Below are 23,530 nucleotides of genomic sequence, written 5' to 3' on the forward strand. Positions count from 1 at the left end.
TAATGGTTTTATACTTAGCAGCAAATATTAAAGATAGAGTGACAAAGGACAAAAAAATTACCAAACATTGACAACGTGTCAAAATTGACAACAAATTACAGATAAAATGAAAAAAAAAACATTACACAAAATGACAACAACAAATCACAACCAATTTCTTATGGTCTTGTATTGACAACGAATATTACAAAACCCGCATATGTTTTTTTCTTGTCACATATTATTAGCAATTGAATTTTCACTGTAACTCTAGGCATGTCTTTTTCGTCAATGCAGCCCATATACCTCAAAAGATTGAAGATCTTTGCTTTAAATTTGCCCTAAGCCAATCAAAAATAGTTTGTTTTTATTTTGTGCTAGGTTATTTGGTTGTATCTCAGATGTCTTTTTAAACCGATGGTGACAACCCTAAGGGGCAACCCCACAGGTTCATTGCACACGGTTTTGTTTTTCTTACATTTGCCCAAATATGTTGGCTATCGCCACCCCCCCCCCCTTCCCCTGGTAAATAATATGCCAAGCAAAGTAAATATCAAAGTTATTTATGGATTTTTCGAAAGAAAAAAAAACATGGATCAACCCCCCGGCCAAATCATTCAGCAACAAGTTGTAATTACTAAATATATTTTTAATTCAATCTCCCGGAGATGACTGTTTCCATGAAGAGTCTAAAACCTTAATTAAAAAAAAATATAAAATCATAACGATAAATAACTATAACTGTATTGAAATAACTATAAATTTATCACACCTCAATGAAATTATGATATCACTAAATACGACCTTTGGCTTTTGTAACAACGATAAAGGTTTCATAATAAGGTAAATAGAAATTATTTACCAACTGTTTGTCTACTGCTCCCTATACTAGCAGCTCTACTAGAGAATCTTCCCAGTTGACCTTGTTCAGGACAGCCAAATGTGTAAACATGTCCGGTTTCAGATAAAAGGATCATGTGATTTTCACCAGATGCAATTTTTGTGATTGGTACAGAAGGTAGAATTTCAACTGGCATCTCAACTTTTGCAGAACTGGTTGGAATTAGACCCAGATCACCACTTGCAGCTGAAAAGTGGAAATTCACGTTTAAAAAAGTACAGAGTTTACTGCTTATTTTCCTTTTTTCCCGGGCTTCTGTTTTTCCTCGTTTTTCTTCTTTTTTAAAAAGAGAGAATTTAACAAGGAGAGTAACCAAGAGTAAAACTAAGAAGAGTGTCATTGACTGAGTCTAAGATTTTTGGAGTATCTTTGAAAATATCCGGAGGCATTTGGAGAGTTACTAAGCTTTAGTCTACTAATTGGAGTTACTTTGCCAGTGCATCAATCCTGAGCCGACTCGACGTCTCCCAGACTAAATGGCTCAGTTGAGTCGTGGGTCTCCCATGACTGACTTAACCTAGCACATGGTCTGATTTCGTCAACAACGACCAATTACAGGCATGAGCTTTGTAATCACCTTTTTCCGTCAAGGTGCTCACCGGACTCTGCCACTGTTATGGTAATAAGGTCCCTGTTGGCATCCTGACTTGCATGTTATTCAGCCAAGGCTCAAGTACCCTAGCCTGGAGATGTCCAAGGGAAAGGCTTCTGTTTAATACGTCAAGTGGGAACTTGGCCTTGAAGCGCAGTAATCTTGGCCTTGAAGCGCTTTTTTTACATGTCCCGGACTAAATAGCTCGTTTGAGTAGTTACGCGGTTATGGGCATCTTCATCAGCCACCTGATGGCAACCAGACTGATATCCGAACGAAATACTCAGAAGGATTTGCGTTGTTATGGCAATAAATTCCCTAACAGTGCCGTAGATTGCATGCTGTTATTCAACCTGTTATCCATGTTATTCTGCTGTCCTAGGCCGAAGACATCCAAGCGGAAGGCTTCAGTCTAACACATGGAGTGGAAACTTACCGTTCAAGTGCAGTAGTCTGTAGCTTATTTGACATCTTCGAAAACTACATAGCTCGATTGAATCCAGGATATCCACTGGCCAGATTTACATTCAACTATGCACAATAACTTTCCAGCTGCCTTGTTCAAGTGGCCAAGGAGACGTTAAGGTATGGGCATCTCTACCATCTACCTGGTAGCACCCAAACCTCAATGCCATTCAGTCAAGACCCAGTAGTCTTAGGCTACAAACGTCCAGGGGGGTGGGTAGAGGTTAAAGTTTCCGTGGGGTAGCTTCCACAAGGGACCCATCGACCAGCTTGGTATTACACAGAAGGATACCCCAGCACTTGCAATTGTCCCCACATCGTATTGGAAAACTACAATAGTCTTAACGCTAACAATTGAGCACGAGGATAAATTACTTTATGAAAGCAATTAATGAGACTAAATCCATGCTAAAACGCACATTTTACGAAAGAACCAAAAAAAACTCATTTCCAGGAAGCTAAGAAGAAAAAGCAACCAATACCGTTAAAGTTATATTTTAGTCACTTAGTTATTTTTAAAGCAAAAATACAATTATCTTTTAAGAAAGGCAGGCTTAATCACTCCATGGGACACATATGAGGCCCTTTCCGTACAGCCTCCCTCAAAGCCCAATCAGGAATCTCCTTCTAAGGCAAAAGGGTCTCTATTACCACTCCAATTCAATGCAAAACGAACTGTTACAATAGAAGAATATCTTTTCTTTCTAATAATAGCATTCAAATCGATTCAAAATAGATTATTTCACTTGATTTACCTCTCTATATTCATTTCACTTCTTAACTAGCTGTAAATTGCTTTATTGCCTTTTACCAACTCTACATGCTCTCTTAATTTTAGTTTGATTTTTATCCTTTGATAATTTTTGTGTATATTTTTTACTATTTTGACTATGATTTGTTGTATTTTCTACTCTTATCAGTTTAAGCCTTTAATATATTTGTTATTGACTAACGAACTGTCTTGCTACTAACTTAATTTTGTTATTAAGTCAAGTTAGAACTTTTTTTTAATTGATTTTATGTTTTGACTGACATACATTGTCTTGATTTTTCTTTCAAAATTAGTGTTTGTCATGCAAATTTTTCATACTAATTCAATTATCCTCTAACAATAAATGAAAGTTCATCAATGTTTGCTAGCCCGAGTCATTTTGATGATTTTGTTTTATCTTACTCCGGAAAAAAAATTGACTAAATCATAGTGTAACTATTTAATTTATGAAAGAATTATGTCTAGGTGTACGAAATAAGAGGCCATTTTCAAGAAGATGCGAGCTGGATGAAAATTCTGTATCCATGTGAATTTATTTTCGCGCCGGATTTGTTCGCGCCGGATCAAATCATGTTTTTGCTCCCATCCTCCTCTAGCCTGTCTCTTTTTGAACTTGATAAAGAGCCGTCTCTTTTGATAAAGAGCCTTAGTTCAACTCTGCCTTTCGACCAGAGTAGAACTTGATGACCCACCTTTTCGTTGAACAAATGGATGTTTTCACGAGGTTGGGTGGTGAACATAAGTTCAATGCTTACTAACGATATGGAAATGCTTACTAACAATGCTTACTAACGATACGGAAAAATTCAAAACAGCAGCAACAAGATGCAATTTCTGGGAGGGCAATTAAATCAATTTTAAAAGAAAATTGATAGAATCTTTCTACGCAGAAGGCCTTTGACACTTGGTCAAACCTTGAATCTATTCCAAGCATTTAATTTTTGAAAGTTTTGCTTATGGTGGTTTCAGGCGATGATTACGCTGGTTTTACGTCAGTCTCCCGTGAAAGGACTTGTCAAAGTGCAATATTTCTACTTAACATAGCGCAACTTAACTACTGAAAATAGAAATTACATACGAAGCGTGTGAAAGCCGCTTTAGCTTTAATTTCTAATAGACCCGCAGCCCTTCATTATATACATATTATGTTTCAGAAGTAAATAAAGCGTAAACTATAAAAGGCTAAAAATATGCAATAGAATAGCGTTATAATATATTTAAAAACAAACATATAAGATCTATCTTTATTTAAATAGCGTAAAAATTCAATTATTTAAAAGCGTGAATTTGTGTTTTTGCGCTGGATTTGTTCAATCAAACTATGTTTTTGCTCATCCTATTCGTTGAACTTATGGTTGTTTTATCGAGGTTGGAAGATGAACATGAGTTCAACTCCCACTCTCTTGAAAATTGGCCCTAAGAACACTTGAGCTCAACTTAGAATTTTAGAATGAAGTTGAATCAAAATAGGCAAATTTGGAAACCTAGAGGGGGGGTTTAAGGGGCACATGATCCCATACCTTCTCCCCTATTTGACACCACTGTTGGCTCCCCCATCATTCAATGAAAAGTGAAATTTCTTTCTGTTACTCGTTGTAAAGTAGATTCTTTTATTTACAATAAAACATAAAATCGCGAAGAACATTTTATTTACACTATAATTGTTGTTACTGATAATGGTGATGATGGTTAAATTCAATGTTATCATCTAAGATCAATAGAAATTGACGCTTATCATTAAAAATTGATTAGCATCATGAAAATACTTTTTATTATTTTGCAGTTCAGTTTACAGCAAAGGAGTAACTCACTGGTCGTGAAATACAAATCGTCTTGTCATTAAACTATAGTTATTTTTTATTAAATTACTGTCCAAATTATTATAAACTGATAGAAAATTTAGGGCAAAGGATATGGAAAAAGATTCAACATTTATAGGAGGAAGTACTCTCCTGTGTAAGGGTAGAACCCTTTAATAAACTTACATTTGAATATACCCCACGCAAAGACCCGTCCGTCTTTTAACAAAGCAGCAGAATGAGCATCTCCTGCTGAGATCATACAAACTCTCCCAGGAAGTAGTACTTTTCTGGCTTCAAATCGGTCTTCTTCTTCTTCTGTCAGTCGTCCCAAGGCTCCCTCGTCATTGTTGCCAAATGTATAAACCTTTTAGAAAGATATTAAAATTATTAAATTACACAAGTAAAACTGTATTAGACGTTAAAACGCGAAAATTGGGCTTTGTTGATAAAGATCAGAAAAAAGTAAAGTAAATGGATATTATTCAGTGCAAAAAAAAATAAAACTGGAATAATGATAAAATCAATCATAAAAGCGGAAAAGAACTATCTACTAGCTATATACCTTTCTATTTAACTATGTACTTTAATAGGGTCTTTTTTTTAGCTTATCCTGGAAAAAAATGTGAGACAGTATTCACAGTTTACTTATGTAGATAACGCGAGATAGCAGATCTTTTCAGAAAGGCAGAGGCATGGAAGATCGCTTACTACGTAAGTGGAGCATAGTTACTACGTTTATATTCCAGATACTATTGAAATTGCATTGTCTTGAAGTTTATGAATTTGGTGCGTCGTTCTCAGCTGCACAAGTTGCTAATATTTTTTAGGGGGGGGGGGAGTGGCATGCGTTTGTACGGAAGTTTTGTTCGTGTTGTGCGGTTTTGGTGTTTGAAGTCAATTAAGTCATGCTTCTTCTGATTTTTTCTCCTTCTTCTGTTCTTATTTTATTTGAATTGCTTTTTGTTAGTGTTTTATTGTGTTTAGTCTTTTACAGCCTACAGCCTCTGGGGATTCTCGTGATCAAGGACATATCCGGGAGGGGAAGGGGGTTTGAACCCCCTTCCCCCTCCGAATGTTTGTCTGACTCGTAAAAACGTAACAAAAATTAATCAAAACATTTTTTTTTGCATTTTTGAGGGTTTTTTGTAACCCCCCCCCCCGCCATCCCCAAATAAAAATCCTTCTGTAAAACTTCCCCGAAAAACAAAATCCTGGATAAGGCCCTGCTCGTGATGTACGCATATTTTTGATAAATAAACCCAAACATTATTATTATTATTACCAAATAAATATACCAGATACTAAGGAAAAATGACTGTATCACGTGAGCAGGTAAAAAACTGGACCCGGCAGCTATTTTTTTAAAAATCTTATAACACTAGCATCCTCAAAGAATCTCCTTTCCGTAATCTTGCTCCCCCTCCCCCTAAAAAACACTATGTACCTGTATACACTGTGTACCTTCACCGATCTTGGTGAAAAACCATTAATAGGTAATGGCCTTTTGCATGGATTCTTTTGAGCTAAATATTAAAACAACAAAGTTCTTACCCTGTCCCCCGCCCCTAATGGCTCGATATGGCCCTAAAAGTTTGCTGATTTTGACAGTTTTCATTGTTTTCTTTTGGTTATTTCACGTCAGCAGTTGCTTTAAAATGCCATAAAATGCCGATTAAAAAAAAAAAACTCTTCCTGTAAAGACTACAGCAGTGGTCAGCAAACTTATTCTTCAAAGAGCTAAATATGAACAATAAAACGGCTGAAAATTTGTAAAACCCAAATCTGTTCATAAATTAAATAAACTTACAAATTTAATTTTAAATCTTCATTAAATTTTATTTATTAGTGAATAAAGACTGTGTAATAAAAAATTGCATCAACATCCTCAAAAAATACTGTTTATTAGGGAAGCCCAAGGGTGAAACTCCTTGGTAGACGTGTGCGTAAGGCTGAGATCTTTAGGATAAACCCCCTATCCACTGAATCCCAATATTTTAATTGGTTCTTACAATTTTCTGTATTTTCCTTATAATTTACCAGGAAAAAATTAACAAACATCAAATACGAACATAGACAAACGTATACATGACCATGCTGACAGGCACAATTGCCTGTACTTGTCAAATCAACCATACCTGACACAATAAACCCCCGTCCCCTCCACTAAAAAAAGAAAAAAGTTAGAAAAAACTACCTTTTAGGAATAAAAAACCAACAAAGAGAAAAATCTCTAAAAAAAAAAAAACAAAAAAAAAAAAAAAAAAAAAAAAAAAAAAAAAACAAACAAACAAACGAGACTGTGGCCAGTGGAGAGAAAAGAAAAACAACAGAAACAAAACAACGTGGATATTTCGCCTGTATAAAAACAAGGCGTCTTCAGCACGAAAGACACAAAAAAAAAAAAAAAACAACATAAAACTAAAAACCAATAAAACCACCACCAAAAAAAAACAAACAAAAATGTACAATCGGCGCAAACTAATCCCCGTAGGGAAAAGATGCTAATATAGAGTTATTTCAGTGAGGACACCAGAGTAACTGAGGAAAAATAAAAAAACTGTAAATTACTTTAATTATTCAGTTGCGAAATAATCCTTTTGTTAGCTATTACTGAAGCAAATCGTTTTGGTCTAACAGGTAAAATAGTCCCCTGGTGATTATTTAAAATCTTTACTCCCTTATTGACAATTGATTCACTCTTTAGAAGGTTATCATAAATTGGGTCAATATTTAAATTACCCGTGTCCCTATTTATGGAAAGGTTAGCAAACATATGTTTTTTAATTTCTATGGCTTCCCTGGCCCATTGGGTGTACCCCTTATCATTAGAAATAGCCAAGGCTTCATCAAATTTTACAAAATGGTCTGGTTGAAGCCAAATATGCTCTGCTAAAGCTGAAACAAAGTTTCTGGAGGATTGCTTAACTGTAGGGTTTTTTCTATTGAGTTTCGGTGTTCAATAAACCTTTCAACAAATTGTTGGTGAGTCCTACCAATATAGAACTTCCCACAAGAACACGGAATTTTATACACCCCACTTACTAAATTTCCCCGAGTTAAATCCTTACCAGAACTAAAAAAACTACTCATTGGCATCAGCGATTGGAAACATGTATCAATACCAAACTTATTTAAAACCCGTGAAAGTTTCTCCCCCAAACCAGGTACATATGGTAATGAAATGAAGCTTTTTGATACAACTAAATCTAAAGACTGAGAAACCTCAATAACCCTACTACTATGTTTGGCCCGTCTATTTTCAATTATTTTATCAATGAACTTAATTTGATAACTATTACAAAATAAAATATCCCTCAAGTATAACAATTCTGAATCCAGAAACTCCTGGGAACAGATTTTAAAGGCTCTATCCACTAGTGAAATTACAACCCCCCTTTTCACCGACATAGGGTGGCAAGAATGAAAATTTAAATAACTATCATTGTGCGTAGGTTTTCTGTAAATCGAGAAAAGTAAATGGAAATCCCTTTTAATTAATAAAATATCCAGAAAAGGTAATTTATTATTATCCTCAAATTCAACTGTAAATTTAATATTATTATCAAAACTATTTAAATGCTTACAAAAAAGGTCTAAGGAGTCCAACCCATGTTTCCAAACATTCTCAGTGCAAAACCCTTCTCAGTAAAAATATTTCTCAGTGCATTCCTTTTAGGAATGCACTGAGAAATAATGATGAAATATTTATTAAGTCCTTATAGTTGCCTCACAATGCAGATGTTGGGGTATCAAAACCCTTCCACTCACGAAAAATCTCTAGGACTGGCATGAAAATCTTTCGCACAAAGTTAAACAAGGAAAAAAGAACCCGCAATTTTTGTACTATTATTCAAAAGCAAATTAAGATACATTTAAATATATACTTTAAGAGTAAGGTACGTTCGGATACACTAATACATCTTAAATATTTATTTAAGTTAAATTACCCTATCTTAATTTGTTTCTGAATTATAATGTAAAAAATTTCGGTCCTTTGTCCTTGATATTATTGCTAAAATTGACGAGATTCGCCCTATTTCTTGTCTGTTTACCATTCGTTTTGATTCCAGAACATTCATAGTTCTATATATTTCAATCAATTCTTCAGTTAATAATTTGTACAAAATTATTTTTTATATGAATTTTGGAAGCTGTTAGTGATTGGGCTTGCAAAAAATATGCAAGGGTGCTTCGCTTATTTTTTATCTTGCTTATTGCGGCATAACGAATAAGGTTAAGTAAAACCATTTGTATATGCAGGGACACAAACTTGCAACAAATTTCAAGGAGAATTATAGAAAGTCTGTTTCGAGGAAGAACAAAATCTGATTTTCAGAAAATTTTCTGGAAATAGGGGAGGGGCTGTGGAGGTTCTGGCCTCTCTTGCGCCCGGAAAAATCTTAATTAGTATCCCCTCCCCTGTTCCCACATAATTTCCAGGCCAAGTTTTAACAAAATTTTCATTTATTAACAAAATTATTTTTAATTTATTAATTATTTATTGTTTAAATTTACTATTAAAAATTGCATAATTATTTTTATCTTTTTATTTATTTTTATTTTATTAATTAACTTATAATTTACTAATTATATTCATTTATTAATTGCACCATCTGCTTTATTTTAACGAAAATAAAATTTCAAAATTACAAAATAATCATAGCCGTTAGATTATTTATTTGAAATTTTGTGCCCTTGAAACTTCTGTGCCCGGGCAAGGGCCCCCTTTGTCCCTCCCCTAAAACTGCCTCTGGAGGGGGGGATTTTCTTTCAGGGGAAATATAAGAATCGTAGATGATTTCCAAAAAATTGGAGATAGTGGAACCACTGCTGCGGGTCCACACCCACAAGACATGTTGAATCGTGCGAGTCTCCCCGCACAACCTACCCCGCAGTCAACAACCAATCGATAACCTCATCATGACCTACCCACCTACTCGTGAATAACGTGCTAGAGACGCACTTAATGAGCCAAAGATCCACATCCGACCAAAGAGCCGTGATTTGACGATTACTGGCCCGAGGCTACATCCAGGCATTAGGGGGGGGGGGTAGCAAGAGACGGTTAAACTAGAGGCAATGCTGAAAACCTGATAAAATAGAAATTTTTACTGAGCCTAATGAAGTAAGAATTATGTTACAATAGGTGTTTAGTTCATAAAAAAAACATCTATAAGACTATTGCTTACAATTTCCGAATAATAAGGAGCTTATTGCGAATAAAATTTTAAACGAAACCAACTTCACATTAAAAAACAAAATTTTGAAGTTATAATCCTGTTCTCCATTACAACAGTCCAGAACGGAACTAGAAAGCTTATAAAGGTTTACAAAAGAAACGTTTGTAGACTAATGCTATTGGCATGAAAGAAAAGGCACCTGAAGCTTGCAAAAATTCATGCTCTGAAGTGCTGTTAAAAAAAAAATACCAAAGAGCCTTTCGAACAACAGGCAAAAAAAACCTAACATATAATCTTTTACGAGGGCGAGAGGAAAATTTTGTCCCTCCGCCAGAATACAAAATTCAAAGTCCCCTTACACACCTCTTCTCCAAAAGCATCCTCAAAGTTTTATCCCAATCCAACTTACCAAATCTTCAAATAAAATTCTTCAACATTTAATAAAAGTTACTGACTGCATAATAATGAGAAATACTCGCTTAGCTTCAGGCTCACGGTACCTGTAGTAGAACATCCTACGATTGTTTTCTGAGCTGCAGATTAGTGATTGGCTGAGAGTTACAGCAATTAGCCAATTAGATATGTCTTTGCATGGGAGACGTGACTAGATTACTCTGTACTAAGTTTAGTCTATGGTAAAAATCGCTCTCCAGACAAACTTTCTTCAGCATTTTAAAGAAAGTAGTAAAGCCAGGAAACGAAACTTTCTGAGATGATCTCAAATATCAATTCCTGAATACGTTTGAAAATTTCATTTGCTTATCTCAACTAACAAGTTATTATTAATTATTATCTGTAATTACTAATAATCATTATCAAATCAATTAAAAATTGAAAATCAAACTAAAGATTAAAAACAAAAAGAAATAAAAAATCATTAAATTAAAAATCAAAAAATTTTCTTACCAAGAATTATTACTAATATTAAATATCGACTAACACAAATAAGTACTATTAAACCTCTGAAATATTGAAGAAAGTTTGTCCAGAAAGCAACTGTTCAAGACAAGATAATGCACCGACTGTGATAGCCTTAGAATAGCCTACCTCTCCATCTGTTGTGAGTATTACACTATGCAGTCCTCCAGCAGCAACATCAATAACTTGTCCGACTCCAGGTATTTTTTGCGGCCTTTTCTTCTGTTCTACAGCTTGGGCCATGCCCAGTTGACCACAGTCATTTTGACCACATGCCAAGGCTACTCCTGTACCTCTGTTGTGTCTTGATACTGGTAATTCCACTAAACACGAATTTTTTTTAACAGATTAATTATATTATTGAAACAAATAGTGCGGGCTACAGAACTGATAACAAAGACATTTTAAAACTATTGAATTTGGACATACTATGAATTAGAAACACCGATGACATTGACAGTGTGACAGTGCAGCACTACCCATGTTACTGATTCGAATAGTGCAGCATAATTATGTTGCTTAAAGAAATCTTCAGTTATTTAACTTGGATTTAGTCAGAATTATAAATACTAATGCCATTGACTGTTCAACATTATTTATGTTGCTGATGCAAATAGCGCAGCATAATTATGTTGCTGGTATAAATAGTGTGGGATAGGGAACTGATCACAAAGGAATTTTATGTTATTCAACTTGGATTTAGTAATAATCAAAAATACCATTGATGGTGCAGCATTACCCAGAGAAACTAGACAAATTCATAACAAGACAAGCAACCAGCATATTTTCTTCAAAGCAGAAAACCAAGCAAGATGGCGCTTATAGTATTTCCTGCATTTCCTTCTGTTGGCGAAATTTTAATTAGTTTAATCCTGTATATTCCCTGAATGATTCCTTTAGGTGATTGTAACAAAGGTGTACCCTTAGATAATTGTCAAACATAAAAATGACCTAGAAATAACCCAACATCATTAATATTGCGTAAGGCAGGCGAGGTTGTGAGTAGAAACGCAAATATCCAAAAAAACAAAATGGTATAACATATTGTTATATTTGACATATTGATATAACATATGGTTATATTAACGTAAATAGCGACGAAGACCACACTGCCTTTCCATCATAAACAATAAGTAGTACAACAGGGAAATTTTTTTATACAAGACAGTGGAACGCAACTTTTAAATGAATATTTCGACCCTATGTCCAAGGGCCGTCCTCAGCAAAACAAACGAAGAAAAAAAAAAAAAACATTATAAAAGAAATTTACATTAAAATTCAATCATTAAAACTGAAAAAGTTTTTTTTTTTTATTAAAATTTTCAAAACAGCCCTAATATCATTACTTCAAGGAAGTTCAACCAGGACTGGTACACCAAGCGAAGTGGACAAAGAACAATTCATTCAAATGGAATAAAAATACTTACAGACAAGCTTTTAAAGCTAATCTCGCCTTCTTGGCAGCCAGCCTAGACGGTCTATTCGTAACAAATTGGGTGGAATGATTTACTGGTTTTTTAATATAATTAGTTAAATCATTTTTAATTGATTTTGTGTGTAGGGCATTAAGCGAATATATTCCCCCAAATGTCTATTCAAAGAAATATTACTGTTTATTTTTATTTTTATTTCAGTTGCCTTCGAGAGGCAATTGAAAGAACTTAGAAAGGACTTCATGAAACTTATGAAAGAGTATGGAAAATCCACGTTAATTAAAAGATCAATCAATTTATCATGGCCTACGTTTCCATAGGCATCTGACCAGTCAAATTGGACTGCCATTGTGGCCCTCTGGTTTTAAGAGAGTTGTAAAGATCAATTTTAAGGCGAGTGATGTTATCCACAGAGCTATGTCCTTTTCTGAAGCCTTTTTGTTCACTCGGAAAGCCATTATTAATTTCAGCAAACCACTCAATTCTTGAAAGAAAAAGCCTTTCAAGGACTTTACTGAAAGCTGGTAAAACAGATATAGGTCGGTAGGACTTTGGGTCACTAGATGGGTAAGAAGTATGGAAAACCTCTGGGGACTCAAAAATCCATTTTATGTAAATACCATCATGACCTGGGGAAGACTTGATATGAAGAGAACTGAGTTCTGCATTAAATTCATCTAGGGAAAATGGTTCCATCAAGGACCTTTTATGTAAAGAAGTACGAGGAAAGGTACAAAATGGAGGTCGAGGGTAATGAGAATTCGAACGATCATTCATGTAAATATCAGAAAAATTTTTTGCTTTCGTCTTATCTGAAGAAACTGGAGATCCATCCTGCATGATATCATATTTACAGAAATCATTAGTCTGCTTACCACCATTGAGTTGGCTAATGAAATTGTGAATCTTTCAAATTGGGGTTCTCCAGCTAATACCTGCACTAAAATTGGACCATGTAGACTGTTTAGCTTTCTTACATACCAATTTTACTTCAGCACATGCTTGCTTATAGGAAATGCAGTAGATGGATAAGGATTATTTTGAAACAATTTACTAGCCTTCCGTTTTACGTGTACTGCAACCATGCACTCCTCATTCCACCAATTCTTGGATATCTTGGAGCCCTTATCATAAATTGACTTTGACATGGGTATGGAAGATTCAGTTGACTGTAACCGAATGGATTTCACAGTGGCCTCAATAGCATTAATATCAGAATTGTTTAATAAAACAAAATTCAGCTTCCTTCAAAATTTCCCAAAACTGGGGACAATTGCCTTTGGAGTTGTTAAAAGTTGCAATGTGGGGTTTGGGTGAATAGCATACATGATCATAATATAAAGATGGATCAAGTAGCAAGTCAATAGTAGAGAAAGTATTAGATCAAATATTATACCGGGTTTGGAAATTAAATGGAGTGAACATCAAGGTATCTGGAATATTGGACAGAATATTCTCAATGCCTCTTCCTGCTTTGTTACTATAGGCTATCTGTTCCCAAAGTGGGCTATGCGCATTGAAATCACCAAAAATAAAAGAATTATTTCCTAAAATTTCAGAATCCAAAACCCTTTGGATATCATTGTTTCCACATGGATTGTACAATGATTTAATGACAAGACTACCACCATTAGCCAGGTTAAGTATAATAGAGAATTAATGGCTGAGGCGAATGAGGGATTGAATCATGAACAAAGATGGCAACTCTTCCTCCCTTTCTATTGGTAGATATGTCATTCCTATAGCACTTGTAGCCAGGCATTTTAATTTTCTAAAACTGATGAAGATTGGTCTCTTGTAAACAGATAATGTCAGTATTATTCTCAGATACATAATGAATGAGATCACCAAGTTAATTTGTATTAAGAGAAACACAATTCCATTGTAGGATCTGTAGTTTAGTTGCCATGGGTTGAGTTGAATAGGTGGCATGCTCTATATTTGGTGAGAATTGAAGATAAGTCCTTTCCTATCTCATCAAAGATAGAATTAGAAAAGTAGTATTTAGCAATATCTTTAGTTAAAGTAGCTTTTAGGGCTAGCTACCTTCCCCCCCCCCCACGAACCCCCGAAAAAACACAGTTTAATATCGTATACGCAATGCAAACCATGCTATCATTGCCTAGTCGACAGCGGTTAACATGTGAAAACGGGTTTTATCATTGCCTTCTCTACAGTGATTAACCCGAGAGGCCCGGATAATAGGAAAGTACCATGCTTTTCATTGACTCTAGGTTTAGAAAACACAATTCTATTGACTTAATATGATTTAACACCGTAATATATTCTTTTTTTTCGAATCTGACAATCTCCAATTCTTCAAAACCTTATAAATCAGGATTTAGGGCACTGTTCTATTAACCGGGCTCTTTTGTATACGACAATGCATACCAGTCACGAAATAGAATAGACTGAAGCTATATATTTAATTAGTTTTGTCATATAAGGACCATCTCTACTTCGAGCAGTGTTTGCTTGAGAGGATATATTAGGAGATGCTGCCACTCTTTCAGCCCATGATTTCTGACTAAATATAGGATTTTGGAGCACTGGGCATGCTTTGATTACATTAGGGAGCTCAATCAGTTTCTAGTTTGTCAGTAATTTTAAATCATTTTTAAGAGTGTAAAGGAGTGTTTTAGTGTTTTTTTTTGTTTTGTTTTTCGTTTTTTGTTTTTTGTTTTTGTTTTTAGTGTTTTTTTTAGTGTTTTTTTAATGTTTTTTTGTAGTCTAATTACGAATTAGGTTCTTAAAAGCATGAGAAAACTGCATTTTCAGGTCGGATTTGTTCAGAGGGGTTCCTCCAGACCAATCTCACAGGGGTTGAAAATCGTTCAACTACTGTCTTGAACTACAATGATTTTTTCCCTAAATGAAAATTACCACCTTGACTATTTTTGCACCCAACAAATATTTTTCTGCTTTGCAAAAGTAGATAAAAGAGAAAAGTCAAACGAAAAGCATAAACAGGGTGGCAAACGTGGTTCACCAGTCTCATTTGCGTAACGCTTCAGTATCGCTATTTTGGCAAAGTCAAGTTGGAACCAACAGTAACGTGGAATTCTTATTTTACTCAAGAATGAGTAGTTTTCACTGGCTGTCAGTGAAGCTTTGACTAAAGGCATAAAAAATCTTTTTTTTCCCCTTTTAATAGTTTATGTCAGTAGAAAACGCCACTGATTAGTTGAAGTGATGTAAGGCGATCACACTTTCATCCAGTAAAAGCCCATTCCACGCTAATGTTCGTTCAAATTTGAAACAGATGGTACAGTTTTTTAATACCCATCATACATGTACATGCGCTTGACATTGCGCAATCGCAGTAATCCAAAGCAGTGATACTGGAGGTTAAGTTTTTAAAATGACCGTGATACCTGTGGACTATGTTCACCATCCTGCTAAAAGTCAAAATCCATCAATGATCAAACAAGCTTAAGACATAGGTCTTCCAAAATCCAACAACGTTTATATTTTTCTATTATTTCTTTGATTTCTTGGGTTTTTTATAGTTTCTTCGATAAAATCTTTGATCTTTGACAAAATTTGCATTTTCTGCATTTTTGAATGCCTCTCAAATGTGCTGTTCCCCCCCTCCTCGTAGAAATAAACTTGTTCCTAGGACCACATAACATAATTCGGCAAGTTATCCCTATTATATGCTAAGATGTAATATTGGGTAGCAAGAGCATCTATCCAGTGGATAGCTTCATTTACCTAGGAAGTATTATTAGAAAAGACGGTGGATGCACTGAAGATGTTAAAAGTAGAATAGTTAAGGCCCAGGGTGTTTTTTTTTCTTCACCGTTAAAAACAGGTTTGGAAGAATAGGAAGGTATAAGTCTGAAAAACTAGATTAGAATATTGGAAGCTACAGTGATGACACTAGTCAAGTATGGTTCTGAAGCGTTGGTTGCTCTAAAAGATGGAGAAGGATTCGTTAGATGTTTTCCAAAGGAATTGTCTACGGGTTGTTTCGGGTACTCATGTGACTGGCCGTATTTCAAACAGTAAGCTGCATAGAAATGTGGTTCACTTCTGCTTTCTAAGGCTATAATAAAAAGAAAAGGTTGAGATGGCTAGAGCACATTCTGCATATGAAGGATGATAGACTACCAAAGATCATCCTCTTCAGCCAACCGCTTAGGGCCAAACAAAAACAGGTCGTCCTCAAATGGGGTGGGAGATGATCGTCAGGAAAGACTTAAGGGAAATTGGAACTTCTAGGGAGGGTGTAAAGAGGGATGCATTGAACAGATTGGGATGGAGGAAGAGCGCGCGTAGCTGTGTTGGTCTCAGACAGCTTGATCCTGCAGTGAGTTGTTAGTAGTAGTAGTAGTAGTAGAAGTAATAGTAGAAGTTGTATAAGAATAGAGGTGTGATTCCCTGTAGGTTTCGGAAAAAAAACGTTTCTTTACTCACGTTTCTTGGAAAGCTCGTCTACTTTTTCTTGCTCAGCAACAGGTTTCTTTTTCAGCACCTTCTGCTTTTTGGGAGGAGATGGATCAGTTTCTTCTTCTGGTTTCCTTTTAGATAGGGTCTTGGATTTTTTTAACACTTCCATTGGCTTGACTGCTTTTTTTACTTTTGGTTTTACAGTGGTAATACTACTTTTTATTTGAAGAGTTTTCAGTGGTTTTGGTGGCGTGGATTGAGATCGTCGCTTTTTTTGCAGGGATTCTTCATTAGAAGAAGCTGCAACACTTGCAGATCGCTTTTTCGGTCCTCTTGTTATTTGGTCCTCTTTTTTAGTCCGCACATCCTTGGTTACCTTATTGGTTCCGTTCTTAGTGGTAGATCTTTTCTTCTCATTTTTAGTTGTTCTAGTTGATGCTGGCTTAGCTGAAGAAACAACAGAACTCGCTCTCTGAAAAAGAATAAGAATTATGAGATAGGCTATATCTAAAACCGAGTTTAGTAATTCCTTTCTGCAGGGTCACCCAAGGTATTTCGGGTCTACAAGTAGCGATAAACTAATAATAGCCTAAGTCTTTTTCTGATACATTTCACTCAGTGACACCTTGAACATCTGCTTGAGCATTTTTGTTGGCATCACCTGTAGTTAATCTACATACACTGTGGCATCACATATTATGCAAAATATGTTTTAATTTATATGGACTGGAATTATTGAGGTGGAAAGGCATATCTAGAACATGAAGCCATCCATGAGAAGAAAATTTTGATCTAAAGGCTTGTTATTTTTGGTGTACTTGATGTTTAAGGGATATATACGTAAAGGCAACATCAAATAGCACCTTTGTGATAAAACCAAAACTATCTTCAGTGATTTAATGCTATACAAACTAATCCTCAATGTCCCATCTCTACTTTTTAGCACACACATCATTAAAGAAACCAAAATTTTGGTTTCCCATAAACGAACTTGCAAGGTAGGAAGATTTTCGCAGGTGAGCAGTGGCGTCAATTCACTGAAATATAAGTGGGAAGAGTAAAATGTGCTTTTCAAAATGTAGGGGGGGCAATTTTGTTGTTTATGTCCCATTTTTGTCAATGAAAATACAAAAAAGGCATTTTCAATTAAAATATCCCAAATGAAAGGTATTTTCAAAGTCTACGGAAGAGGCAAATGTAACTCCTCCAAAAACTCACCCACTCAAACTGACACCCATGGAAGGGATGTTGGTTTGCACTCCTAGGAAAAAATCTTCAAATTTACCCACTGAGAATCTAGAAATTCATTGGTAAAAGCGAAGTGCTGACTAATCAGGATTGGAATTTTTTTCAAAAAATTGAACCATTATCAGAATTGTTAAGTTTTTATTATTAAGCTGCAAATTTTAGGCTACACTCATGAAGTTGGGTGGGATTTAGGGCAACGTTTTTACCAACAAAATTGTAATAAAAGATTTTCAATTAGCCCACAGAAACATAATTTTTGTTAACAAAAAATGTTTAAGTACCAAGGACATGAAAATAAAAGCCTTTTTCGCCAGCTGGCTCCATCTTAGCTCTATTCATACCTGAAAACTGGGATTTTCTACGATTTTCATTTAAATTGTTATACAGCTGTTACGATTTTTTTTTATTACGTAAAATTTCTCCTTGTCGCCATAGTGAATTGTGAAAAAAAATAGACAAAAATTTTTCCTGTTTACACAAAAAGCTGAAACAAATGATTGCAACACCCAATTTACAACCTTTATCATATAGTATCACCTGTAACACATAATCAAACCATCAACAAAATTAAAATGTCTTAAAGAACCAATGACATGAAAATGAAAACATTCTTTGCCATCTGGCTCTATCTTAGCCCTATTCATACCTGAAAACCAGTTTTACGGTTTTTCTCTTTGTTATTACAAAACGTTAAAGGTCAGAACTCGAGTACAAAGTTTAACAGCTCAAATCCTACCATAAAATACAATATGTGGAGACTAATTTGGTAAATCCAATAACGCTTCTTGCACTTACAAATTATCATATAAAAAAGACATGTCTTGTGTTTTCCATTACACAGTATTTCATGTTAACCCTGCATGGGGCTAGTCTAATTGCCAATCATATCATCAAGCCAAACAGGTGAGGGGGATCAATGCAAGTTCTTTTTTTACACTTGTATGTATCATGTCTGTATTTCTTTCTTGGTTTCTGAATGAAAACAATCAATTTAACATTAGGACTTGATGTGATACAAGTTAAGTAAAAAGAAAAGTAACACTTTTCAAATAAATATTTGGAAGGGATAAATGCAACAAAATAGGATAGTTGGTCTTTCAAAAAGATGTTCTTTTAGGTAAGTCAACAACTAATAATCTAAGGCGTTGAATAATCTTACTAATAAACAAATTCCTAATGTTCCTTAGATTTCTAGCTATTCCATGATATATACACTTTTTCCAATTCCTATTTGTTAACAGAACTAAAACTTGAAAATATTTTTTGTTCAAAATTAAATTTACGTTTTTTCATAAAATTTTAAGATATCTATGGTTGTGTAAGTTTCCAATTAACCAATTTAAAGAGTTAGATTCCATTTTAAGTGTTCTTGGTACTTCAACAAGAACTCATGCCAACGTATATTAACAACCAAAATGTGACTACAAAGTTACAAAAATAACTGCCTCCAGCATATCTTTCAAGGCTCGGAATGATTCCAACTCATTAGGAAAGAGACTTGACGACCTGTCAAGGGACTTTTAGGGGTGAAAAAAAGGGACCAAAGTGGGAATGGATTTTGAATGCCATTCATGATCAAAACATTATTTTGCTCATGAATCGGAAGCAGTTGCCAAGTCACCCTAAGATTCATCATATTCATGAGCCTTGGAAGGAACTCACTTTCCCTGGAGATGGGTAGTTGTATTTATTTTTCCATTTTCTTTTTGTTCAAACTTTCAGTTATGTTTATTTAAAATTAAAATAGAAACAGAAATTTCAAGAGTAGTAATAGGTAAAAACAATCCATAAGACTTCAGCTTGCAAGCTAACTCATTCCCTTCTTCGACTTCTTTGAGAGATTGGTGAACTTGCTTATCAGATTCGACTTCCTCGACTTCCATACGAAAGTATGTCCTTTTCCACCTGTTTCGTTTTTGTTTTTGTTTTTTTTTCGTCTTCGCGCGTTTTCATGACACTCTAGAAGGGAATTGAACAATGCAATGTTCACAGAATCATTCGAAGCCACCGCTCTCTGAAAGCGATCGATGGCCTCTTTCAAGAGGGCGTCAACAGTTGCTCGGTTTTATTTTTCAGAGGCCCGCTTCTCTTGCAATTATTCCCCAAGTCTATCTAGCTCTTTTTTGCTAAGGATGTCCACTAGGTCTAGCTCCCTTTCTTTCTCTTGGTCTTAAATGCTTTGCTCAGCAGCTTGTTCTTTTGCCTTGCTCTCCACATAATCTTGATATTTTGACCAGGCCGACTTAGCCAAAGTCAACAATTCTTTGAGAATAGGAAATCTTTCTAGTTTGTCTCCATATATGTTCAATTCGTCAATCACACACAGCTTCGCATTCAGGACTCTTTCTGGCATGGTGGCTCTGTCCAATGGAAGAAGTCTTCCTGAGAGCAAAAAAAAACACCTCTCTATGTCAGTAGTGCGGTACGACAATGTCAACGCAGCTTTTACAAGCTTCGACAAAAACATATACTTTTGCCCACCAAAAACATCCAACATTGAGAAGATTTGATGCCAGTAATGGTCGACGTATAATGGTGTTGATTCTACTGAGATCTCGGCTTGTAGTAATATCCACTCACTTCTAATATTGTCAACACTAACTCCTTCAGGGGTTTCTCGAGAAAGCACAGCTATATCTGATAGACAACTTGCTCTTTTCTTTTCCGTGGGATCCAGGCACCTAGGCACTTCAAGGCTATTAGAAGGGATGGGGCACTTCTTAATCAACTGTTGGGCATCTGCCTTGAAATACCCTTGCGCCCTTTGATGGAACCCTTGTCTTTCTGCCAAGGTGAGTTTCTGAGCATCTAACACAAGCTCAACCTGCTCACCTACAATAGTGTCCATCAAATAGTTGCCCAAATTCTCAAGCAAACTGGTACAAATTTCATCAGCAGACATGATAATGTTTCAGAAGTCTCGCAAAAACAGTGAGAAGCAAGTTTTTCAGCTCGGCTGAAAAGTGAGCTTCAGCCAACCTGATTACCTACAATGGCTACAATAGTGGCCCGCAAATAGTTGTTCAAGTTCTCAAGCAAACTGGTAGAAATTGCATCGGCAGATATGATAATGTTGGGTTTCAGAAGTCTCAAAAAAAGTAAGAAGTAAGCTTCAGCTCGGCTTCATGAATACACGAATTTGAGTTCTGCAAGCATTTCTTTTCTTTTTAGACAGCTTACGATCATGAGGTACTTCGCTAATGACGCAACCTTCTTCAATTGTTTCTTCGATGGCACGTAATGGAAAAAAACACTCCAAGAGTGCCGGCCACTGATCAATCGCTCAGCAAACAGCAGGACTCCACAGCCACCTTGTTGGGACGTGCTGAATGAAGCTATTGTATGGGACGCCTTTCTTTTTCTAGCATTCAAAAAATCCTCACAACATTCGGGCCAGCTAAGGGAAAAAATGCCTCAAGATGACAACAAAGTCAGATGACTCCTTGTCAAATTCCTGGAGCCCTTTCATTTCATGGATGTAACGCGTTCCAATATTCACAAACTGTTTTGAAAACTTTTTCTTCTTCAATCAGAGGTCACCTGCAACCAGATGCGAAAGAAAAGTGACTTTAGTGCCTTTCCCATTCAGAAAGTGGCAAAAAGTGACTATTCAGAGGCATTCAGAACAGAGGCACAGGGACTGCAAAGGTCCTAGTCACTACTTTTTTCTTATATTTTGCCTCCAGGAGAGTCCTCCAGTTTGGCTGTGAATGAGGAGGGTAAAATCCTGATATTTCATTTATTTGTCGTTTTTTTTCTTACATTCATTATAAGAAGCAAAGAGGAAAGTAGCAAAAATAACAAGATTGTACTGTAACAGTACAACCTCAAACATCATGGTAACCTAATAAAGGGCAAATCCCAGCCCGCAATAACCAAGAGTAGAAATGGGCTCAAACAAATTCTTTTTCCTAAGTAAAATCCATTATTACTCAGAATAGAATCCAATTCAAGAGTGGTAACTATTAGCCACATCCCACAAAACAGTGTTTAGGAACTACGAAAATAAGCTTTCAAAATTTTCAGAAAAGAGCCTGGATTCCTTTGAAAATGGGTCTGATTAAAAAGAGTACAACTGATCATCCAAGGCTAAAAACCTGGAAATACGGGTTTGCGTCCCCCCCCCCCAACTCAAAAGTCACCTTTGAAATAAGCATACAATTTACTCTACAATTTAAAAAATTCTCTTGTCCATGAAACTCTTTCTTAAAAGTTAGCTTTCATATTTTCAACAACTGAACACTGACGGGTCTGGAGGGTAAAATTATGGGGGGAGGGGGGAAAAATTAAAAATTTTCGATAAGATACTATATCTTTTGTCCATTTTACGACTGAATAATTTTGGGGTCAATAAAAGGTTTAAAAACATTTTTTTTTTTTCTTAAATCGCGAAGTGTATTTTTCACTATATTCACTTCTGTGTTGCATACTTGGAAAAGCAAATACTATTAAAAAACAAAATCAACATTTATTATGCCCCAAAGAGGCAAACTTTCTGAGCTTATCATGAAGGATTGTCATTTTCTTCTTTTTACTCTCTTTTTGGGTGGTCCAAACTTACAGAATGTTTAGAAAATTTGGCAGAGGGCCCTTGCACTCTTTCTAGGCAAGGCCTTTAAGCTCCGGGTGGCTTAATTGGGGCAAGGGAAGACAAACTTGGAAAAAGGTTTGACTCATATAATTTTATCCTATAGTTTTACCAAGTGATTTTAGGACCCATATAATTTTATTAACTTGACTTGCCAACGGTTTTTACATTGATTTCAGTTCACTGAATATATTAAATCAAATGAAGGAAAAACAAATAGGACTTATTTGGCAAGACTGAGAATCTATGAGTTGAGACTTAACTACAAGGGTTTGTTATGATCGATTTGAAGGGTGCAAGGCCTAACAGGAGAGAGAGGGATCATCCCCAGCCCCAGGATCCGCCAGTCCAACTGATAAGGGTAAAGGGCACAATCAAAAGCTTGTGATGAAAAAGTAATGCACAACTTATGCAAAATTAATAAATGATGCCGCTTTGGAATTTCAAATTATATCTTTTTTATACTCCTGTGTCATATTAACATTATCATTACTTTCAAGCCTGTTATTTAATATATTTTTACATTACCTTTCTAGCTCACTGAAATAAGCACTAAATAAATCGAATTCTGAAACGGCAAAAAGTGACTTTAGTGATAACTTCAAAGAGAAAGTGACAGGCTAAAATAAAAGTGACAAAAAGTTATTTTAAAAAGAGATGAATGAAGTTGAAATAGATCAGCAACTAGTGCTAAATAAGGTGATTAAACTAAATCCTAAGAAATCAAGAGGACCTGATGGTATTCACCCTAGGCTTCTCAAAGAAATAGCCCGTTTCATTGCCTTGCCTCTAGCTGATATTTTCAATATGTCATTGAAATTAAAAATAATACCTGATGATTGGCATATGGCAAATGTTATACCCATTTTCAAAAAAGGAGATAAATACAGGCCTGAAAACTACTGTCAAATTAGCCTTACTTCTGTGTTGGCCAATATAATTGAGGGGATAGTGAGTGACTCCATTGTCAAACATCCTGATGATAATGATCTAACTACCAGTAATCAGCATGGCTTCAGACGTAATTGCTCCATCCAGACAAACTTAATCCAATCATACAATATTGTCACTAAACTCATAGATCAAGTCCTCCCAGTAGATGTTGTACTTCTGGATATGGCAAAACCATTTGACAAAGTTGACCATAATTGCTTGTTGATTAAATTGGAGGCTTATTGCATAAATAGCAATGTACTAGATTGGATTGGCGCCTTTTTAGTGGAAGGTTGCACAGAGTTTTTGTATCTGATGAAAGTAGAA

At 35.4% G+C, this 23,530-nt stretch overlaps 1 protein-coding gene across 1 annotated transcript in view; it reads right to left on the bottom strand.

The window, feature by feature from the left end:
• The window catches only part of LOC148951855 (regulator of chromosome condensation-like), a 59,351-nt gene that overhangs the window by 15,333 nt on the left and 20,488 nt on the right, over positions 1–23,530 (bottom strand). Inside the window, exons 2-5 of the mRNA XM_089089364.1 lie at positions 16,462–16,906; positions 10,739–10,932; positions 4,695–4,875; positions 842–1,066 (exon numbers count right to left, since the gene is read on the bottom strand). Coding sequence (XP_088945490.1) covers positions 842–1,066; positions 4,695–4,875; positions 10,739–10,932; positions 16,462–16,906 — 1,045 coding nt within the window. The remainder of the gene's footprint in view (positions 1–841; positions 1,067–4,694; positions 4,876–10,738; positions 10,933–16,461; positions 16,907–23,530) is intronic.

This window comes from Artemia sp. Qi Xiang Cuo, chromosome 5, assembly GCF_049724085.1.
Source record: "Artemia sp. Qi Xiang Cuo chromosome 5, ASM4972408v1, whole genome shotgun sequence".
NCBI classification, from domain to species: Eukaryota; Metazoa; Arthropoda; class Branchiopoda; order Anostraca; family Artemiidae; genus Artemia; species Artemia sp. Qi Xiang Cuo.